At 48.5% G+C, this 15,462-nt stretch overlaps 1 protein-coding gene and 1 non-coding gene across 2 annotated transcripts in view; one reads left to right on the forward strand and one right to left on the reverse strand.

Annotated features, from left to right (window-relative positions):
• Positions 1-15,462, forward strand: part of LOC143004072 (nesprin-1-like) — a 70,808-nt gene that overhangs the window by 38,431 nt on the left and 16,915 nt on the right. Inside the window, exons 53-83 of the mRNA XM_076154915.1 lie at positions 115-297; positions 1,175-1,318; positions 2,646-2,876; positions 4,632-4,772; positions 5,436-5,549; positions 5,965-6,126; positions 6,523-6,726; positions 6,824-6,997; positions 8,083-8,274; positions 8,974-9,105; positions 9,227-9,327; positions 9,671-9,821; positions 9,910-10,038; positions 10,141-10,317; positions 10,550-10,765; positions 10,927-11,028; positions 11,129-11,248; positions 11,501-11,701; positions 11,807-11,980; positions 12,060-12,191; positions 12,297-12,493; positions 12,599-12,731; positions 12,819-13,001; positions 13,111-13,260; positions 13,393-13,569; positions 13,658-13,813; positions 13,907-14,062; positions 14,153-14,323; positions 14,408-14,541; positions 14,650-14,854; positions 15,242-15,424. Of these exons, the coding sequence (XP_076011030.1) occupies positions 115-297; positions 1,175-1,318; positions 2,646-2,876; positions 4,632-4,772; positions 5,436-5,549; positions 5,965-6,126; positions 6,523-6,726; positions 6,824-6,997; positions 8,083-8,274; positions 8,974-9,105; positions 9,227-9,327; positions 9,671-9,821; positions 9,910-10,038; positions 10,141-10,317; positions 10,550-10,765; positions 10,927-11,028; positions 11,129-11,248; positions 11,501-11,701; positions 11,807-11,980; positions 12,060-12,191; positions 12,297-12,493; positions 12,599-12,731; positions 12,819-13,001; positions 13,111-13,260; positions 13,393-13,569; positions 13,658-13,813; positions 13,907-14,062; positions 14,153-14,323; positions 14,408-14,541; positions 14,650-14,854; positions 15,242-15,424 (5,025 nt within the window). The remainder of the gene's footprint in view (positions 1-114; positions 298-1,174; positions 1,319-2,645; positions 2,877-4,631; positions 4,773-5,435; positions 5,550-5,964; positions 6,127-6,522; positions 6,727-6,823; positions 6,998-8,082; positions 8,275-8,973; positions 9,106-9,226; positions 9,328-9,670; positions 9,822-9,909; positions 10,039-10,140; positions 10,318-10,549; positions 10,766-10,926; positions 11,029-11,128; positions 11,249-11,500; positions 11,702-11,806; positions 11,981-12,059; positions 12,192-12,296; positions 12,494-12,598; positions 12,732-12,818; positions 13,002-13,110; positions 13,261-13,392; positions 13,570-13,657; positions 13,814-13,906; positions 14,063-14,152; positions 14,324-14,407; positions 14,542-14,649; positions 14,855-15,241; positions 15,425-15,462) is intronic.
• Positions 5,759-5,841, reverse strand: trnal-uaa (transfer RNA leucine (anticodon UAA)). The gene has a single exon. It is a non-coding gene; the product is annotated as a tRNA-Leu (tRNA).

Genomic DNA, 15,462 nt, shown 5'->3' on the forward strand with positions numbered 1-15,462 from the left:
TGCACTCCTCACTTCCAGCTGAATCCCAGTGGACTTCAAATGAATTCAAAATGCTTTATGGCGTCATTACAAACCCCCCCTAATGGTGTTCATTCGTCTTCATCCCTCCAAAAGCGCCTGTTGGTGGAGATGGAAGGCTTCAAGCAGCAGGTGGCGGCAGTACAGCAGTGTCAGAGCGCCCTCCGGCTACCAGAAGAGGTAGTAGCCAGTCTGCCTATTTGCCGCACAGCCCAGACTTTGCAGCTGGAGGTCAGCCAACTGCAACACACCACTATCCAGCAGTGCAACATCCTACAGGTAGGGGGCACTCATCTCTGCACCAACGTGATACAGTATCTGCACCCTTTACACAGCTAATACCTCAACACATTCCGTACAGTGTTGCACCGCAGTGTATCGTCCAATTTGTCTGACCACCAGCAAATGGTGAAATTCAATAGTTCACAGCTGCTTAACACCAGCACAGCTCTGTAGGAGATCATTCACTTGTGTAGTTGTATTTTAACTTTCAGGATTAAGTGCCCTGTCTGGTGATGTTTGGGTTTACTTTAGGCTCCGTCTAATCAGTACAGTCTTCTAATCTGTTGGTTCAGGGTTGAGTTTACATTTAAGCTCATTTTAGTGAAGATTAGTCTTAGTCTTTAGGGGAAGAAAGAATTGGCTACCTGGGGGACAAAAGGTTAAAGTGTCTGAGACTTCTGAATAGAAAACGCCATGTCTATCTAGCAAGATTTGAAATAAGTAAAAACTGTATGCTTGTAGTTATGTGTTCCAGGCTCCTGTTAAAGTCTTATTCAATCTGCTTATATGTGTATTATTATTTTGAATGCAATGAGCAAAATATTCAGAATACTGTCATGTTTACACCAAATTACAAATGCTCAAAATTAACAGCAAAGGTTGTTTGCATTCCATATTGCTCCACTTTCAACATGTGTCAGATGACTCATTTCAATGAGAAACTGAATTAAAGCCCCAGGTTGTAATACATCCCCCCAGTGCCCTTGAGCAAGACACTGAAACCCTACTAGCTCCCTGGGGTGCTGTTCTCTAGCTAACCTTGCCCTTTTTGCCTTGGAAAAGATTTCCCCACAGACAACATATATCACAGTCTCTGATGGTTTAACAATGGATCCAGCTTCAGCCTTTCCATGTTATGTTTCCCGATTCCCAGGAGGCCGTGGTGCAGTACGAGCAGTATGAACAGGAAGTGAAGAACCTCCAGAGATTGATAGAAGAAGCCCATCGCATCATTCAAGACCGGCCTGTCTCCACCACTAACATACAGGAACTACAGGCCCAGATTCACCACCATGAGGTAAGAGAGAGAGGAACCACACAGTATTACTGAGTTCATAGAGAGAGGAATTCCCCTTATGTCCAAATGGGACCGTTTACGTTATATAAAAGATAGAATATTTATGGTATTCAGATCAAGCAACAGCAGCACATTCCTCCTTTATCTGATGGTGCATTCTGCATAGAGATGAGCCTTCAGTTTGACGCAGTGTAGTTATTAAAGCTTTGTTCCTCTGCTGTTTGATCTCCCATGCAGAGGAAAAGAAGCGGCTGCAGAAAATATTATTCAGATCTCTGCACAACCAGCGCATCTCACTATATCCCTGTGTGTATGTGTGTGTGTCAGATGATTATAGATAGAATAGTTACTTTATAAATAGTACAGATAGTTCCTCAGTTTCCCTCTGTAATGTTGAACTCTTCATCTCTGCAGAGCGGTTTGGCCTGGCAGTGTGTTTATGTCTGTGTTGGGTCTCTAAGCTACGCAGATAACTGCAACTCCACTGGCCCAGTTAGTCACATGACCTGATTATTAGTGCATCGACCATCTGCGGGACAGAGGGAGTGAAAGGAGGAGGGGAGAGGGAGGGAGGGAGGGAGGGAGGGAGGGAGGGAGGAGGAGCTGGACCAGGCCGGCTGGCCCATACCATAGCTGTAATTTGACACCATCTCTGTCATTCTTCCTCCTAACGCTCCCCCCCCTCTCCCTCCTCCCGGCTCTCTTTTGTGAAAAGGAATCTGAGGATTGGTGGTGGAGGGATGTGGCCGGCAAGGGGGAGGGCAGGCGATGAGATCACTTCCTGTTTTGCCTTAGCCATTGTGTATGTGTGTGTGTGTCTGTGTAAGAGGGAGTGTCTTAGGGATTTTGAACTGTCTCTGTGAGGGTCTCTCTCTCTCTGTATGTCTCTCTCTCTCTCTCTCTCTCAACCAAACATCCTGTCTGTGAGGTTCACCGCCGCGCTTAGTCACCCGCCTCTGTGCTGCTCCGATTGGCTTGGAGACATAGGAAGCAGAGAGAAAGAGAGAGAGAGCGCGAGAGAGAGTGTATGTGTGTCACAGAGAGAGAGAGAGAGAGAGAGAGAGAGGCAATGCTATTCTCTCCCTCTGCTTACACACACTCTCTGAAAGCGAGAGACTGGGAAGAGAAGAGAATGTGTAAGCTCCGCTCACTCCTCTCACACCGGCATAACATTCATCGCTGAACTGACTCATCAGACTTCACTGCCTTCCTGTATTCAGGAACCTATTTAACCAGAGAATACTGAAACCTCTGTTGTGGACTGACACACACTCTCCTGACCCTGGCGGCGGTGTTGTTGTTTTTCTTGTGGGGTATGTTTTGACAGGAGCTGGCCCAGAAGATCCGTGGCTACCAGGAGCAGATCGCCTCGCTCCACTCCAAGTGCAAGATGCTGACGGTGAAGGCCAAACACGCCACCATGCTGCTGACGGTCAGCGAGGTGGAGGGCCTCTCGGACGGCATGGACGAGCTGAGCGACGACGAGCTGCCCAACGCTGCGGTGACCGCCACCAACGGCACCGGCAAGCAGCTTCCAGCGCACCCCTCTGTCGTCATGGTGAGTGGGAAAAGCTCGACGAACACACACACCCACACCCACTTCCTCACACACATGCTGCACGGCTTTACTGTATGTCTGCGGCTTGCGTTTGTGTATACAGTACGTGTTCACACCCTTATTTCTTCTTCTTCTCTGGTTCTCAAAGTGCACTTTTTTCATACATAATAAGGAGTTGTGAGGCTTTAACATCCAACTCTTTCATGGTGTGTGAAAGTGAAGCAGTGAAAGACCCAAGCCAAGGTCCAGCTTGTCATTTTAAGTATGTGTAACTAAACTTTATTTACGTTGCTGCTTACATAGACAAAGGTCACAAAGAGCTCCAGAGGCAAATAAATGACAGGAAGGAGGCTAACAACAGGAGCTGGGACGCCATTCCACAATTTGTAGGCTTATAGTCTCAGAATCTGCCTCCTGATTTCTTGCTGGTGCTCAGAAATAACCGAAGCACCTCACACACACCTCTATGGTGCTATTCTGGATGTGTCATGCTGTGTGTATCTGCCACGACTCTGCTGACAGTATTCAGCCGCTATTTCTGTCAGCCGCATCAGTTGGATTTGCTTTATATTAACCCAAATCTGTCCCGACTGCTGCTGCACAAACGTCAGCGCCGGCTTGATCATTCGCCATGTGTGGTCTTTGCATCTCTCGCTTTCTGTCTCCGTCTCTGTCGCAGCCGTTTGTGCTGTGTTCGGTCTCAGCAGGCCAGGAAACAGGATATTAGGTGTGTGAGCAGCCCGAGAAAAGTTTGTGCGCGCGTGTGGTATAAATAGTGTGCAAGGACTGCTGCAACCCTCCGTTTGTTATCATTTCACATAGTTTGCATTTTGTCGTCGTTCCCGCATTGTTTTGCCATTTGCTGCTCAGGTTCTGTTTCATCTCCACTGTGTTAAAAAACGCTGAGTTTCCTTCTTTGCCGGTGCTGTTCGTTGCCTTGCGTTGCATCATAAAACCCGGGAAAAACCCGGCCCAGGACCAGAATATAACAAGCTCCCTAAGTTAGTGGGCCACGTCCTGCGTCGGCTGCCAGAAAGCGGCTCAGTAGGGTTTGGCTCACATTTCCACTCTGCCTCTCTGCCGAAGCACGCAGCACTCAGACAACTGTGCTACTGCAGGGACGGACAGCTGCTGAACTCCCAGATACTGTGAGCGTTACAAGATCACGAGATGATGTTCAAATATCTCAAAATGTGGGATTGGAGTAGAAGAAAGTCTGTCTCGTACTGAAGCTCTACTGTGTCTGCGTGCGGTTACAAGCAGCCTGTCTGTGTGTATTTCCTGTGTGTGTGATTTTCAGCTTCCTGGTGAAGACCATTTCTTTCCCTTGATGTCTCCCTGTAAGTCCTTGTGGGTCGATCAGTGGACTCCATTTGTTTTTCGCAGTAGCAATGCAAACAGGATTATGTCTCTGCGACGCTGCGCTCCAGCTAAAGCTTTGCTGTGTTTTATGTCTGTGGCTGTAATGTGATCTAATGTCTCTCCTCTCTCTGCCTTATTTGATTACTCTGTGTCTAATTAAGCAGCAATGTGCTCACTCGCTTAAACCTGCACAACTCCCTCTATTAATGTTTACCCTCTTCCCCCTACTCTTCTTCTCTCTCACCCCCTTTTCTCTCTCTGTCTCTTCACTCCTTTCATCTGGGGGGTTTTTCTGTCCGCCCACCTCCCTTGTCCTCCACCTGCTTCTTTGATGTGCGCGTTTGATGTGCGCCGCGTTCCCGTGCGTGCGTGTGTTCGTGTGCGTGTGGTAAGATGACGGCGGGCCGCTGCCACACACTCCTCTCCCCCGTGACGGAGGAGTCAGGGGAGGAGGGCACCAACAGCGAGGTCTCCTCTCCCCCTGCCTGCCGCTCTCCCTCCCCAGGGGCTAACACTGACGCTACTCTTAACCAGGTACTGCAAACCCCAACCTTGGTACCCCCCAAAACCCACATCACTGCCTGACCTGAACCCCCTCCTCCTCTGCCTGCCTTCACTCTTCCATCATCACTGCTCATTTTACATTTAACCACATTTCAACAAAATCTGCCATTGGTTTGAACTCCAATGACAGTGAATATAATATAAGTTTGTAGATAACTTGAGGGGCGTCTTTTGCAGTGTGCCACATTCTTTCCTGACCTTTCTACCATTAACTCCTTCACTCCTGCCACCAAACCATGGCCTCCCCACTGTCGCCCGCATCAGCACAGCCTCTCCAGAATCCACAATCCCTCATTCCCACACGGGGCCAAACACTTTAAACCACGGGAGAGCGGCTGTGCCTCCCCTGCTTTCCCTGCTCCTATCAGCATATATTTGCAGATTTACTTTGCTGTTGCCGATTTGTTTATGTGTCGCTTTTCTCTCAGGTTCTGTTCCATTTCACACAACATAGCCACGTTAGCATAACATAGCAATTCAGCAGGTGTTTGGTTTGTGGAATTATAAATCTGATTGTGAAAGGTAAATATAATAAAGGTGGGGCTGACAGACACGTAGTAGAGAAGAAACGCAAGTCACAAAAGTCATGTGATCATCCACGCACCTAAGTGAAGTACTGTTGTTGTCCGGCAGGGTCGAGCCGGCCTGAGCCGAGCGCCCCTCCAGGAGCTGTATGATCCCTCTATGGAGGCCAGCACTGCTAATCTGGATGACCTACAGCGATCCTGGGAAACACTCAAAAACGTGGTAAGTCACACCATCAAATGAGAAGAACAAGAGTTCTGTAGTTATATTGCAGCTGAAAAATCTCCTGTAGCAAAATAACATGGTGCATGTATAGACTGTAAATATAATCGGCAACCCTGAATTTCAGGAAACATCCTAGTCCAACACAGGGAGAATATTCTATATCCTCTAAGTAACTGTATGGACTGATTTTACAAGCTAAATGTTTCTACCAGGAGTGGGGTTCGAACCCACGAGGACATGTGTCCATTGGATCTTAAGTCCAACGCCTTAACCACTCGGCCATCCTGGTCACATGAGAACTGGCAATGTGAATCACGTTCAGACAACATGAGCAGACATTTAAATGACAGCCACAAAACATAAAGTACAACCTCTAAATAATAAAGCATTTATCTCATACTCACCGCTCCAGATCAGCGAGAAGCAGAAGAGTCTTTACGAGGCTTTGGAGCGCCAGCAGCATTATCAGGAATCCCTCCAGTCCATTTCCACCAAGATGGAATCTATCGAGACATCGCTCAATGAGGGGCTGGAGCCCAACAAGAGCCCCGAGAGCCAAATGGCTGCACACCAGGTGAGGGAGTGGAGTGCAGATAGAGTGTGTATGGAGGTGTCGTTGGGAGGTGGTGGTTCATGCATGTGTGTATGTGTGAGGTGGAGATGGAAAGAGAGACAACAAGAGGTCTCACGGGGAATAAACAATGACGACAAAAGACGAGGCTGCTCGGGAGAAACAAAGAATGATTGAGGGGTTTAATATTGCACTCTGCACTGGCTGTTGCTATGCCAACTTCACAGCTTCGGACTCAGAGTTCCTTTTTGTGACACTACCCCCCGGCAATTTGGTCAAACCCTCTTAGTCTGCTTTCTCGCCTTGGCCTCGTCTTTTCACACTCCTCTTTCTTCCTCTGCTCTAACAACCTCTATTGTATTTATCATTTTATTTCTCTACATCCTCGCCCTCGTCCAGGCTCTGATGGATGAGATCATGATGCTGCAGGATGAGATTGGGGACCTGCAGACGTGTTTTTCCGAGGAGCTGCTGGTCGAAGGCCTCACAGACGGCGACGTGGAATCGGCAGACCAGCTGGCTCTCCAGTCCACCCTCACCGTGCTGGGAGAGAGGATGGCAACCATCCGCATGAAGGCGTCCGGGAAACGCCAGTTGCTCGAGGTCGGCACCCAAAACAGATCAAATCCCATCAAACCCCCTCTCAGCCGTTGTCTACAACTCACAGAATCTAACGCACCTTTCACTCTGACCGCTGCAGGAGAGACTGAGCGAGCAGCTGGAGGAGCAGCGTCAGGAGCAGGCGCTGCAGCGGTACCACATTGAGGCCGAGGAGCTGGACCACTGGCTGCTCAGCACTCGCGCCACGCTGAGCTCCGCCCTTCAGCTCCAGAGTGAAGACATGGACATGGAGGAGCAGCTCATGGACTGTCAGGTGAGCGTTTACGCCGCTAATGATGTCATCAAAGTGAGCCATGGCTGGAGACATTTACTGTAGTACTGTTATTACCATCTAGGGTAAAACTGCCCCCCTGCCGATGTAGTTACCATGGTAATGCTGCTTTTCTCTGTCGGATAATAAACATCCGCCGCGTCATTGGAAAAAGGCTTTGGGTTATCAGAGCAAGTATCAAAGTACACCTGGATCGATAAAGCTTTAAAAGCAAACAAACTGCCCTGGGTAAAGGAATGTGGACAAACAAAACAGATGGCAATTGTTTGAACACCCCACCGTGCTCCTCAGCAGTAATTATTATTGTTCTGTGGCTCAGGCAAAACTGTGTGAAGTACATTTGAAGCAGCTGGGAGACAATAAGCTGATTATAGCTTGCATACGGCTCGTGGGGAGCTCAGGTCCAAAGGTCTGGTCAATGCGGATCCTGGTCTCCGGGGGTGTAAACACTTCATGCATAACCACCATTCACACCTCAACCTACTGAAGTGTAGGTCCACTGCAAGGGGAAAGGAATAATATGAGGGGGGAAGGGAGGGGAAGGAGAAGACGTGTCGGAATAGGAGAAGCTGGAGCTGTGGAAAGAGCGGACAAGTTCCCTCAAAGTGACACCGTGGCAGCTCTGAATAGAAGGAAAAAGAATTTAAAGGGAGGATTGTCAGGGGAAAAAAAATCTCCCCATCTTTGCCAATGGGCGTTGTATCAGTGTGTGAGAGGAGAGGGTACAACCTTAATCCCCCTCTTGTCCACTCGTCTGCATTGTTGCCACTTTTCACACAGCGTGGGACATGAAATGGGAGGTTCCGCTCTTCTTTCTTTACTTTTGTGAAGAAATGGAAGAGAAGGAAGAGAAGAGCGATTGGTTGTTGTGTTGAAAAGCATCTGAAGGGTAGAAGAAGAGTATAAGAATAAATGAAATTGTGAGTGGAGCTAAGAAATGAGAGTGAGAGAGAGACCTGAGAGACTAGGCATGGTGGGGAAGTTTACGTGTTTCATTATAACTTTACCTAAACTGAGCTTGATTGATTGAAAACTCACCTGTTCTGATCTGCTTTTTGCCCTTCCAGAACATGCTGTTTGAGATCGAACACAAGGTGTCGTATCTGTCCGAGCTGTCGGTCCACAGCGAGAGCTTGCTGCTGGAGGGTCGTGCCGAAACCAAAGGAGAGGCAGAGCAGCTCACCTTCAAGCTCCACTCGCTGAAGGACAGCCTGCTGGAGCTGCAGAGGATGCTGCAGGACAAACAGGTCGACATACAGGTGAGATAAGAACTTTTGATTTACATTTGATTTCTCCAACAGTCATCTTTTCCACACCCTCCCCCCCCCCTTTTCTCTCTCTGTCTCTCTCTCTCTCTGTTTGTCTGCCTGTTGTGCTGTGCTGCTTATTTGCTGCATTTAGCGTCAGCATCAATGGTAGTATTGTGCAAATACTAAAGGTCATGTGAGCCTCCTTCATAAAAGTCCACTGTTTCCAACACTGAACAAGAGCCTGTGTGTCTCACAAAGGGCCTCAGACCGCAGACAAAAGGATGCTACCTCATCACATGCTGACACTAAATGCACAACACCAGGTGTCTCTCTGAGGACACATAATAGTTTGACATTGTGACTTTGTGGGGGGGTTTCTCACGTGGAATAAACAACTTTTTAAACCTCAATATCCACTGACAATGACGTCCAGTGGCAATCATTTCTGCACTGTGGAACACCCGAGACTTCCATAAATGAGGATTCATCCCAAACACATTGAAATATACTTAATTTGACTGTAATTGTTGTTTAAAGTACAATTGATGTTTTGGATGCGTATCATTTCGCCTCATTTCCATAGAAACATGAGTGCGTAACGCCTTGTGATCCCTACAAATGTCACTTAGTAATGACAGCAGTGATTATTCAGCAGCATTGTTCCCTCAGTCACCTCTCATCCCTGACATTCCTCCGTCTTTCTCCCAGGGTTCCCTGCAGGAACAGGAGGACAGTGAGCCAGACTCATCTCTGTCCCAGAGTCCCAATGTCCAGGATTGGCTTTCACAAGCCCGGACCACACGCACACAGAAGCACCATGACAACCTGCTCCGACAGAGGGTGAGCGGGAGTCAAACTCTTACATTTACATTTAAATTCATTATATTTCAAGATGTAGATAAGCCAAGACTAAATCCTCCACCTGTGTTTCTGGTCTAAATGCTGCGTGTTGATTCTTCAGGAGCTGGAGGAGGAGGTCGCTAAGCAGAGGAAGCTGCTGCTGTCTGTTGCCAGCGTTGGCGAAGAGTTACTCAGTCAACAAACCACACCTAACGGAGACAGGTACGTCTTCTTCTTCTCTCTACTCCTGCTCACCTGTTTGTCACACATTAACACACTTTATTTACATTCATTTGCCATACTGGTAAACTTGTATAGCATCGAGAATTCCAAATTTACAACTTGTATTTATGACTTCGGCAATCTTTTCCTTTTGAATTTCCAAGTTATATGTCTGTTATTTCTCATATCACTCGAACTCAGCATTAGTCTCCTTCTATGATTAGATGTATTGATCCGTGTATGTTTGTTCCAAAGAGATGGATAAATAATAAATTACATAGGAAGATGCAAGGAAAACAATCCTCAGTCTCCATTGTTAATGTTCTCATCTCCTTCCCTTCAGTGAGTTATCTGTCCCTGGTGGACTGCTGCTGGAGACAGAGTGCCTTTCGTCTTTGGACCAGCTGAGACAACGCTGGGAAAACCTGAACAGAGACCAGAGCACAAAGCTGCAACTGTCCCTCAACTGCCTGGAACAGGACCAGCTGAGCCCGGTACAGATCCCACACAGTTTGAAGTCTGGAGTCAAAGATTTCACACATATCTATTCTGACCCGGTATACGTTGTCCCCTTGTGTCCAGGTCCTCCATCGGTCTCGTCTGTCTAGTCCCAGCATGGTGTTCAGAGGCGAGGCTGCCAGCCAGGATTCCGGCTCTCCCAGGGCTTTGTTTGAGGCCTGTAGCCAGTCTCTGGAAAGAATAGCTCAAGAGGTGTCGCACAGAATCTCTAACCTATTTGAATCTTTATACTTGTGCTCCTCTCTCACGGCTTTTTGTGACTGACAGCTTCCATTCGTTGCTCTTCCCTCACAGACGAGGGGTGGTGACAGTAAACCGCCGCCAGTGTCTCTGGGAGCCGAGGCGGTGCAGCAGGACCTGTATGCGGCCGTTTCTGCAGCCTCCTTGTGGCTGGACGCTGCCGAGAATCAGCTGCTCTCCGGTCCGGTGCTGCTGGCGGAGGACACCGAGTCCCAGCTCTGTCATTTGGAGGTGAGAGGGAACTGATACAAGCGATCCTGTTCAGAAATATAATATTCTGAGACAGCTTAAGGTCTAGAAATATCTATATATGTCTTAGTTTCCTCATATTCTCTCGTGCACATTTTTATAATTCGTTGGTTACCTCATCCAAAAGTCAAGCGGTGCAAGCTACGTTATTGCTTTAGCGTCAGTCGCCCCCATTTCTGCATGTAACACGCTGGACCTCGGCTTCTCCGGACAGGTCCTGAACAAACAGCTGAAAGCGATGTCAACGGAGGTAAACCAGTGCAGAGACCTGCTGAGCGGAGGAGCCGGTCGGGTCTGTGGAGGAGAGGAGCGAGCCCTGATGGAGGACACTCTGGAGGGCCTGCAGGAGAGGATGGGCCTGCTAGACTCCACTCTGGATCAGCAGTGTGACAGCATGAGGGACAGGATACAGGAGCATTCAAACTTCCAGGTACAGGGCAGGGCGAGGCGAGGGAAGGGAAGAGGCCTCTGTGGTCATTATGATTCATTGTTAGAATTAAAATCTGATGTGTGCCGGGTACTGATTATCCTGTCTACATTATTAGAGTGGAACCATATGTCTTGACTTCTTGTTTCAACTGTCTTTGCCAGAATGAACTGAGGCTGCTGTCCACGGCTCTGAGTGAAAGTAAACACCAGCTGCTGCAAAAGATGGCTGGAACTGTGGACAGACCCGCATCCAAACAGTTAGAGGTATGATGCAGACCTACCGCTAACACACAAAATACAAAGTATAAATAGAGAAGTCTCCATTTTTGTTTGTTCTTGTACGATTTCTCTTCATTCTTTGCAGACGTTATCTGAGGTGGAGGAGAGTCTGAAGGAGTTTGAGCAGAGAGTAAATGAGTTGAAGACCAGAGCAGAGGGATTCCAGTCTGACCAGATATCCAACCAGGAACTGCTTAAAATACAGGTGATATTATCCTTTAAATCTAATCTCATGCCAACAGCTGTGTGTGAAATAGGATGGGACCTAATCAAATTCTATGGGGTAACTTTTGCCCTGGTTGACCTAAATCTGGGGGCATTTTAAAGGCTCAGATCCAAAAACATCTTTACTGATCAGAATAATAACACTATCTTCTATCTCATTTATTTAATTCTGTATAAACGTGCCGTTCTCATGCCGATTACACCGCTGATGAGCCTCTCTCTCTCTGTGCAGGATGCGTATGAGGAGCTGGTGCTGATGGTGGGCTCCAGGCGCAGCAGCCTGAAGCACGGCTTGTCTCTGAAGGCTCAGTATGAAGCCGCCCTCCATGACCTCACCGAGCTGGTGGACACGGCCCAGGACAAGATGGCGGCAGACCAGAAAATGACAGTCGCCTCAGTCATAGAGGTCCAGATGTTACTGGATAAGCATAAAGTAAGGAGGGGGGTGAAGGTCGTGTCCTTTCATTGTCATCTTTGTCGGTCTCTTAGCGGGACAATAATGTATTTCTTCTCTGAGATTATGTTTTCCTTTTTCCAGGAGTTCTTCCAGGGTCTAGAATGTCACATGATCCTCACCCTGACGTTTTATAGTAAAGTCTCTGGTCTGGTGGGACAGAGGGACAGCCAGGCCCTGGAGGAGACCATGGCCTTGGCCCACAGCGTCCTCAAACAGGCTCATAGGAGGGGAGTGGAGCTGGAGGGCATCCTGGAGGTAAGTGAGCAGTGAGGTTCAGTTCTGTCCAAGCTCAGTATGGGAAGAGGTAAACTAACATTACCTTTCTCTCTGTCAGTCCTGGAGTAGGCTTGTGGAGGACTACCAGGCTCTGTGTCGACAGCTGGAAGCGGTGGAGTGCAGCATCCCCACTGTGGGCCTGGTGGAGGAGACAGAGGAAAGACTGAACGAAAGGATCGGCCTCTACCAGGTACACATTCACACACACCCACACTGCTCACACTTGACTGATCCAGGCTTAATTACATTCTTTTGAATAATTGAATCATTCCTTCTTTCCACTTCCACCCTCCAGCGTCTGAAAGCCAGACTGACAGAGCATCAGCCTCAACTGTACCAAGTGCTGGAGGAGGGGAAAAGGCTTCTGCTGTCAGTTTGCTGCTCAGACCTGGAGAACCAGCTCACCCAGCTGGGAGAACACTGGCTCTCCTCCACCACCAAGGTCAACAAGGAGCTGCACCGCCTTGATTCCACACTCAAACACTGGAGCAGGTCGGGATCAATATTTGGCATTGCGCTCGACAGCTTTCTCACAAAGTATCACCTAATGTTATACAAATGACTCTATAAAATCAAACTTGTCTGTTTAAATCCCAGGTACCAGAGTGAGTCGGCACAGTTGAGCCAGTGGTTGCAATCGGCTCTGGCCCGGCTGGAGTTCTGGACAACTCAGTCGGTAACTGTGCCACAGGAGCTGGAGACTGTCAGAGATCACCTCTATGCCTTTCTGGTTAGTCAATCATCACATCAGCAACAATAACAGCCATGTTTACATAGTTGTTACAACTTCTTTGAATGTTGTCTCTCTTCCTGATAGGAGTTTTCGAAGGAGGTGGATGCTAAGTCGTCTCTGCGTTCGTCCGTGCTGAGCACCGGCAACCAGCTGCTGCGACTGAAAAGAGTAGATACAGCTGGTCTGAGATCAGCCATGGCCCAAGTGGACACTCAGTGGGCGGAGCTACTCACTCGCATCCCTGTCGTCCAAGAGAAGCTGCACCAGGTCTGAGAACAGCAGCAGTCACATCTTAATGTCTTGCAAGAATCTTGGTTTTATTATATTGTGGGCCTTTGGCGTGCCGTTGTAACTTCTCTCCTCTCCGTTCGTTCAGCTCCAGATGGAGAAGCTGGCGTCGCGACACGCCATCACCGAACTGATGAGCTGGATCTCTCTCATGGAGAACATCATAGAAGAAGACCAGGACAAGATCATGGGGGCTGTGGGGTCAGAGGTGGTCCAGGAGTTCTTACAGAAGTATAAGGTATAACCCTGTGTCTTGACCCAAAACGTTTGTTATTTTACCTGAAAAGACCTTCAACCAGATCCAATCACTCAACCATCATTTGCATCGTTTTTCTCATTAGTCTCATTTTGTCTAAACTGTGTTGCGCAGGGTTTCCGTATAGATCTGACCTGTAAGCAGCTGACGGTGGACTTTGTTAACCAGTCAGTGCTGCAGATCAGCAGTCAGGATGTGGAGGGGAAGCGCAGTGACAAGACAGACTTTGCTGAGAAGCTGGGAGCCATGAACAGACGCTGGCAAATACTGCAGGGGCTCATCACAGAAAAGGTACCATTTCTGTTACACTATAGATGGACTTGTAACACGTGCATGCATGAATCTGCTAATCCTGAATGCCTGTGCATTTGCGCTTCAGATTCAGCTTTTGGAAGGACTACTAGAAGGTTGGTTAGAGCATGAAAATGGAGTCCAGGCCATGAAAACCTGGCTCACAGTACAGGAGGAGAAACTGAAGAAGAGACACAGGATAGAGGACGTAGCATCAGTGCAGAACGCGCTGAAAGATTGTCAGGTATGGATACAGCACAGCTACAGTTGCCACACAGGAATAATACATAATACATGAAATGATTTCTTAAACCATCCATATCTCTTTTATTGACAGGAGTTGGAGGAATTGGTGAAGGAGAAAGAGAAGGATCTGGAGAAAGCAGAGGAACGAGGAAGTGCGCTTATCAGGGATAAAAAGGGAGAAGCCTGCTGTGTTGTGAAGGAGACCATCAAAGGCCTGAACAAGACCTGGACCAGTCTGGACCACATGGTCAGCTTCTAGGATCCCTTGTGGAAGTTGCCTAAATTATCTCACCGTGTCTCTCTTAAACACCTAAATACTTGTATCTTTATCCTATAGATAAGTCAGATGAAGGTGAGTCTGCGGTCCATGCTGGAGCAGTGGACGCTGTACCGGCGAGCTGCAGAGGAGATCAACGGTTATCTGATGGAGGGGAGGTACTCGGTGTCCAGGCTGCGACTCCTCAACGGCTCTCTGGAGGCGGTGCAGCAGCAAATGGAGAGTCTGGAGGTGAGGAGTGTGAGGCAACTGATATAATTCACACAATTTATTGATGATGAAATGTAACTCAGACTGGGTGCCTGCGTTACTCAGAACCTGCAGGAGGAGATGGATAAGCAGGAGAGCAGTTTGAGGAAGTTCGGCTCCGTTACACACCAGTTACTCAGCAAGTGCCACCCGTCTGTGGCTGAAACACTCAACAGCGCCCTCCGAGATGTCAACATCAGGTAGGCGCGGCTACTCTCTGCGTCTTTAAATCAGATTTCAGCTATAAATCTTAATTATCGAGCTGCATCTCGTCGTTCCATAACTCCCTTTCCCCTCCTCTTCGGTAGGTGGAACCGGCTATTGGAGCAGATCTCCGAGCAGCTGAGGAACAGTAAGGCTTTGCTGGCGCTGTGGCAGACCTACAAGGCGTTACACAGCCAGTGTGTGACAGCGGTGCAGAGGCAGGAGGCGAACGCTGATCACCTGCTGAAGGGCGCCACCGACAGGGAGATCACAGAAGAGGAAAGCAACGCCTGGATAAAGGACTGCAACGTGAGTATAAGTTATACAGAATCTGAATGCCAGTTCAACCTCTGTCTCATTAGCTTTCTCAGGGCGGTTGAATGAGGAAATGGCTTGTCAGCTCACTGTGAAGATGAACAAAGCCTCACTCCCCTCTGCTGCATACCAAATTGCACCCTGTCCCTGTGTTTTGCCCGCCTGAATGTAGATTCACAGGCACACTGTAACGCCCTTTGAGGGGGAGACAACAAAGGGAAAGACAGGCCCATGATTTACACTACAGGAGCTCCCGGGTGTCCTGCTGGGCTCCAGGGTTATTTTAAACAGGACGCAGAGTAGACAGACTCCAGATTTATAAGATTTTGATACTGGTTCTGTGTTGTAACCTGCTTCTCCCTGCTCACATTTGTGTTGTAGGAGTGTTTGGGTAACCAGGCGTCAGTGCTGCAGTCTCTCCAACAGCTGCACACAATAGGCGAACAGCTGAAGAACCAAGTTGATGCCTCTTCCTCCGCCGCCCTCCAGTCAGACTACCTGTCACTCACACATCGCCTGGCAACACTGGAGCATTCCCTGCACAGGCAGCAGGATACATTGCAGGTGTGATGAAGGGGTTAATCGGGCATGAGCGCAATTGC

This window comes from Genypterus blacodes, unplaced genomic scaffold, assembly GCF_046128005.1.
Source record: "Genypterus blacodes isolate CSIRO-AG114 ecotype Tasmania unplaced genomic scaffold, CSIRO-AGI_Gbla_v1 ptg000064l_1, whole genome shotgun sequence".
Taxonomy (NCBI): domain Eukaryota; kingdom Metazoa; phylum Chordata; class Actinopteri; order Ophidiiformes; family Ophidiidae; genus Genypterus; species Genypterus blacodes.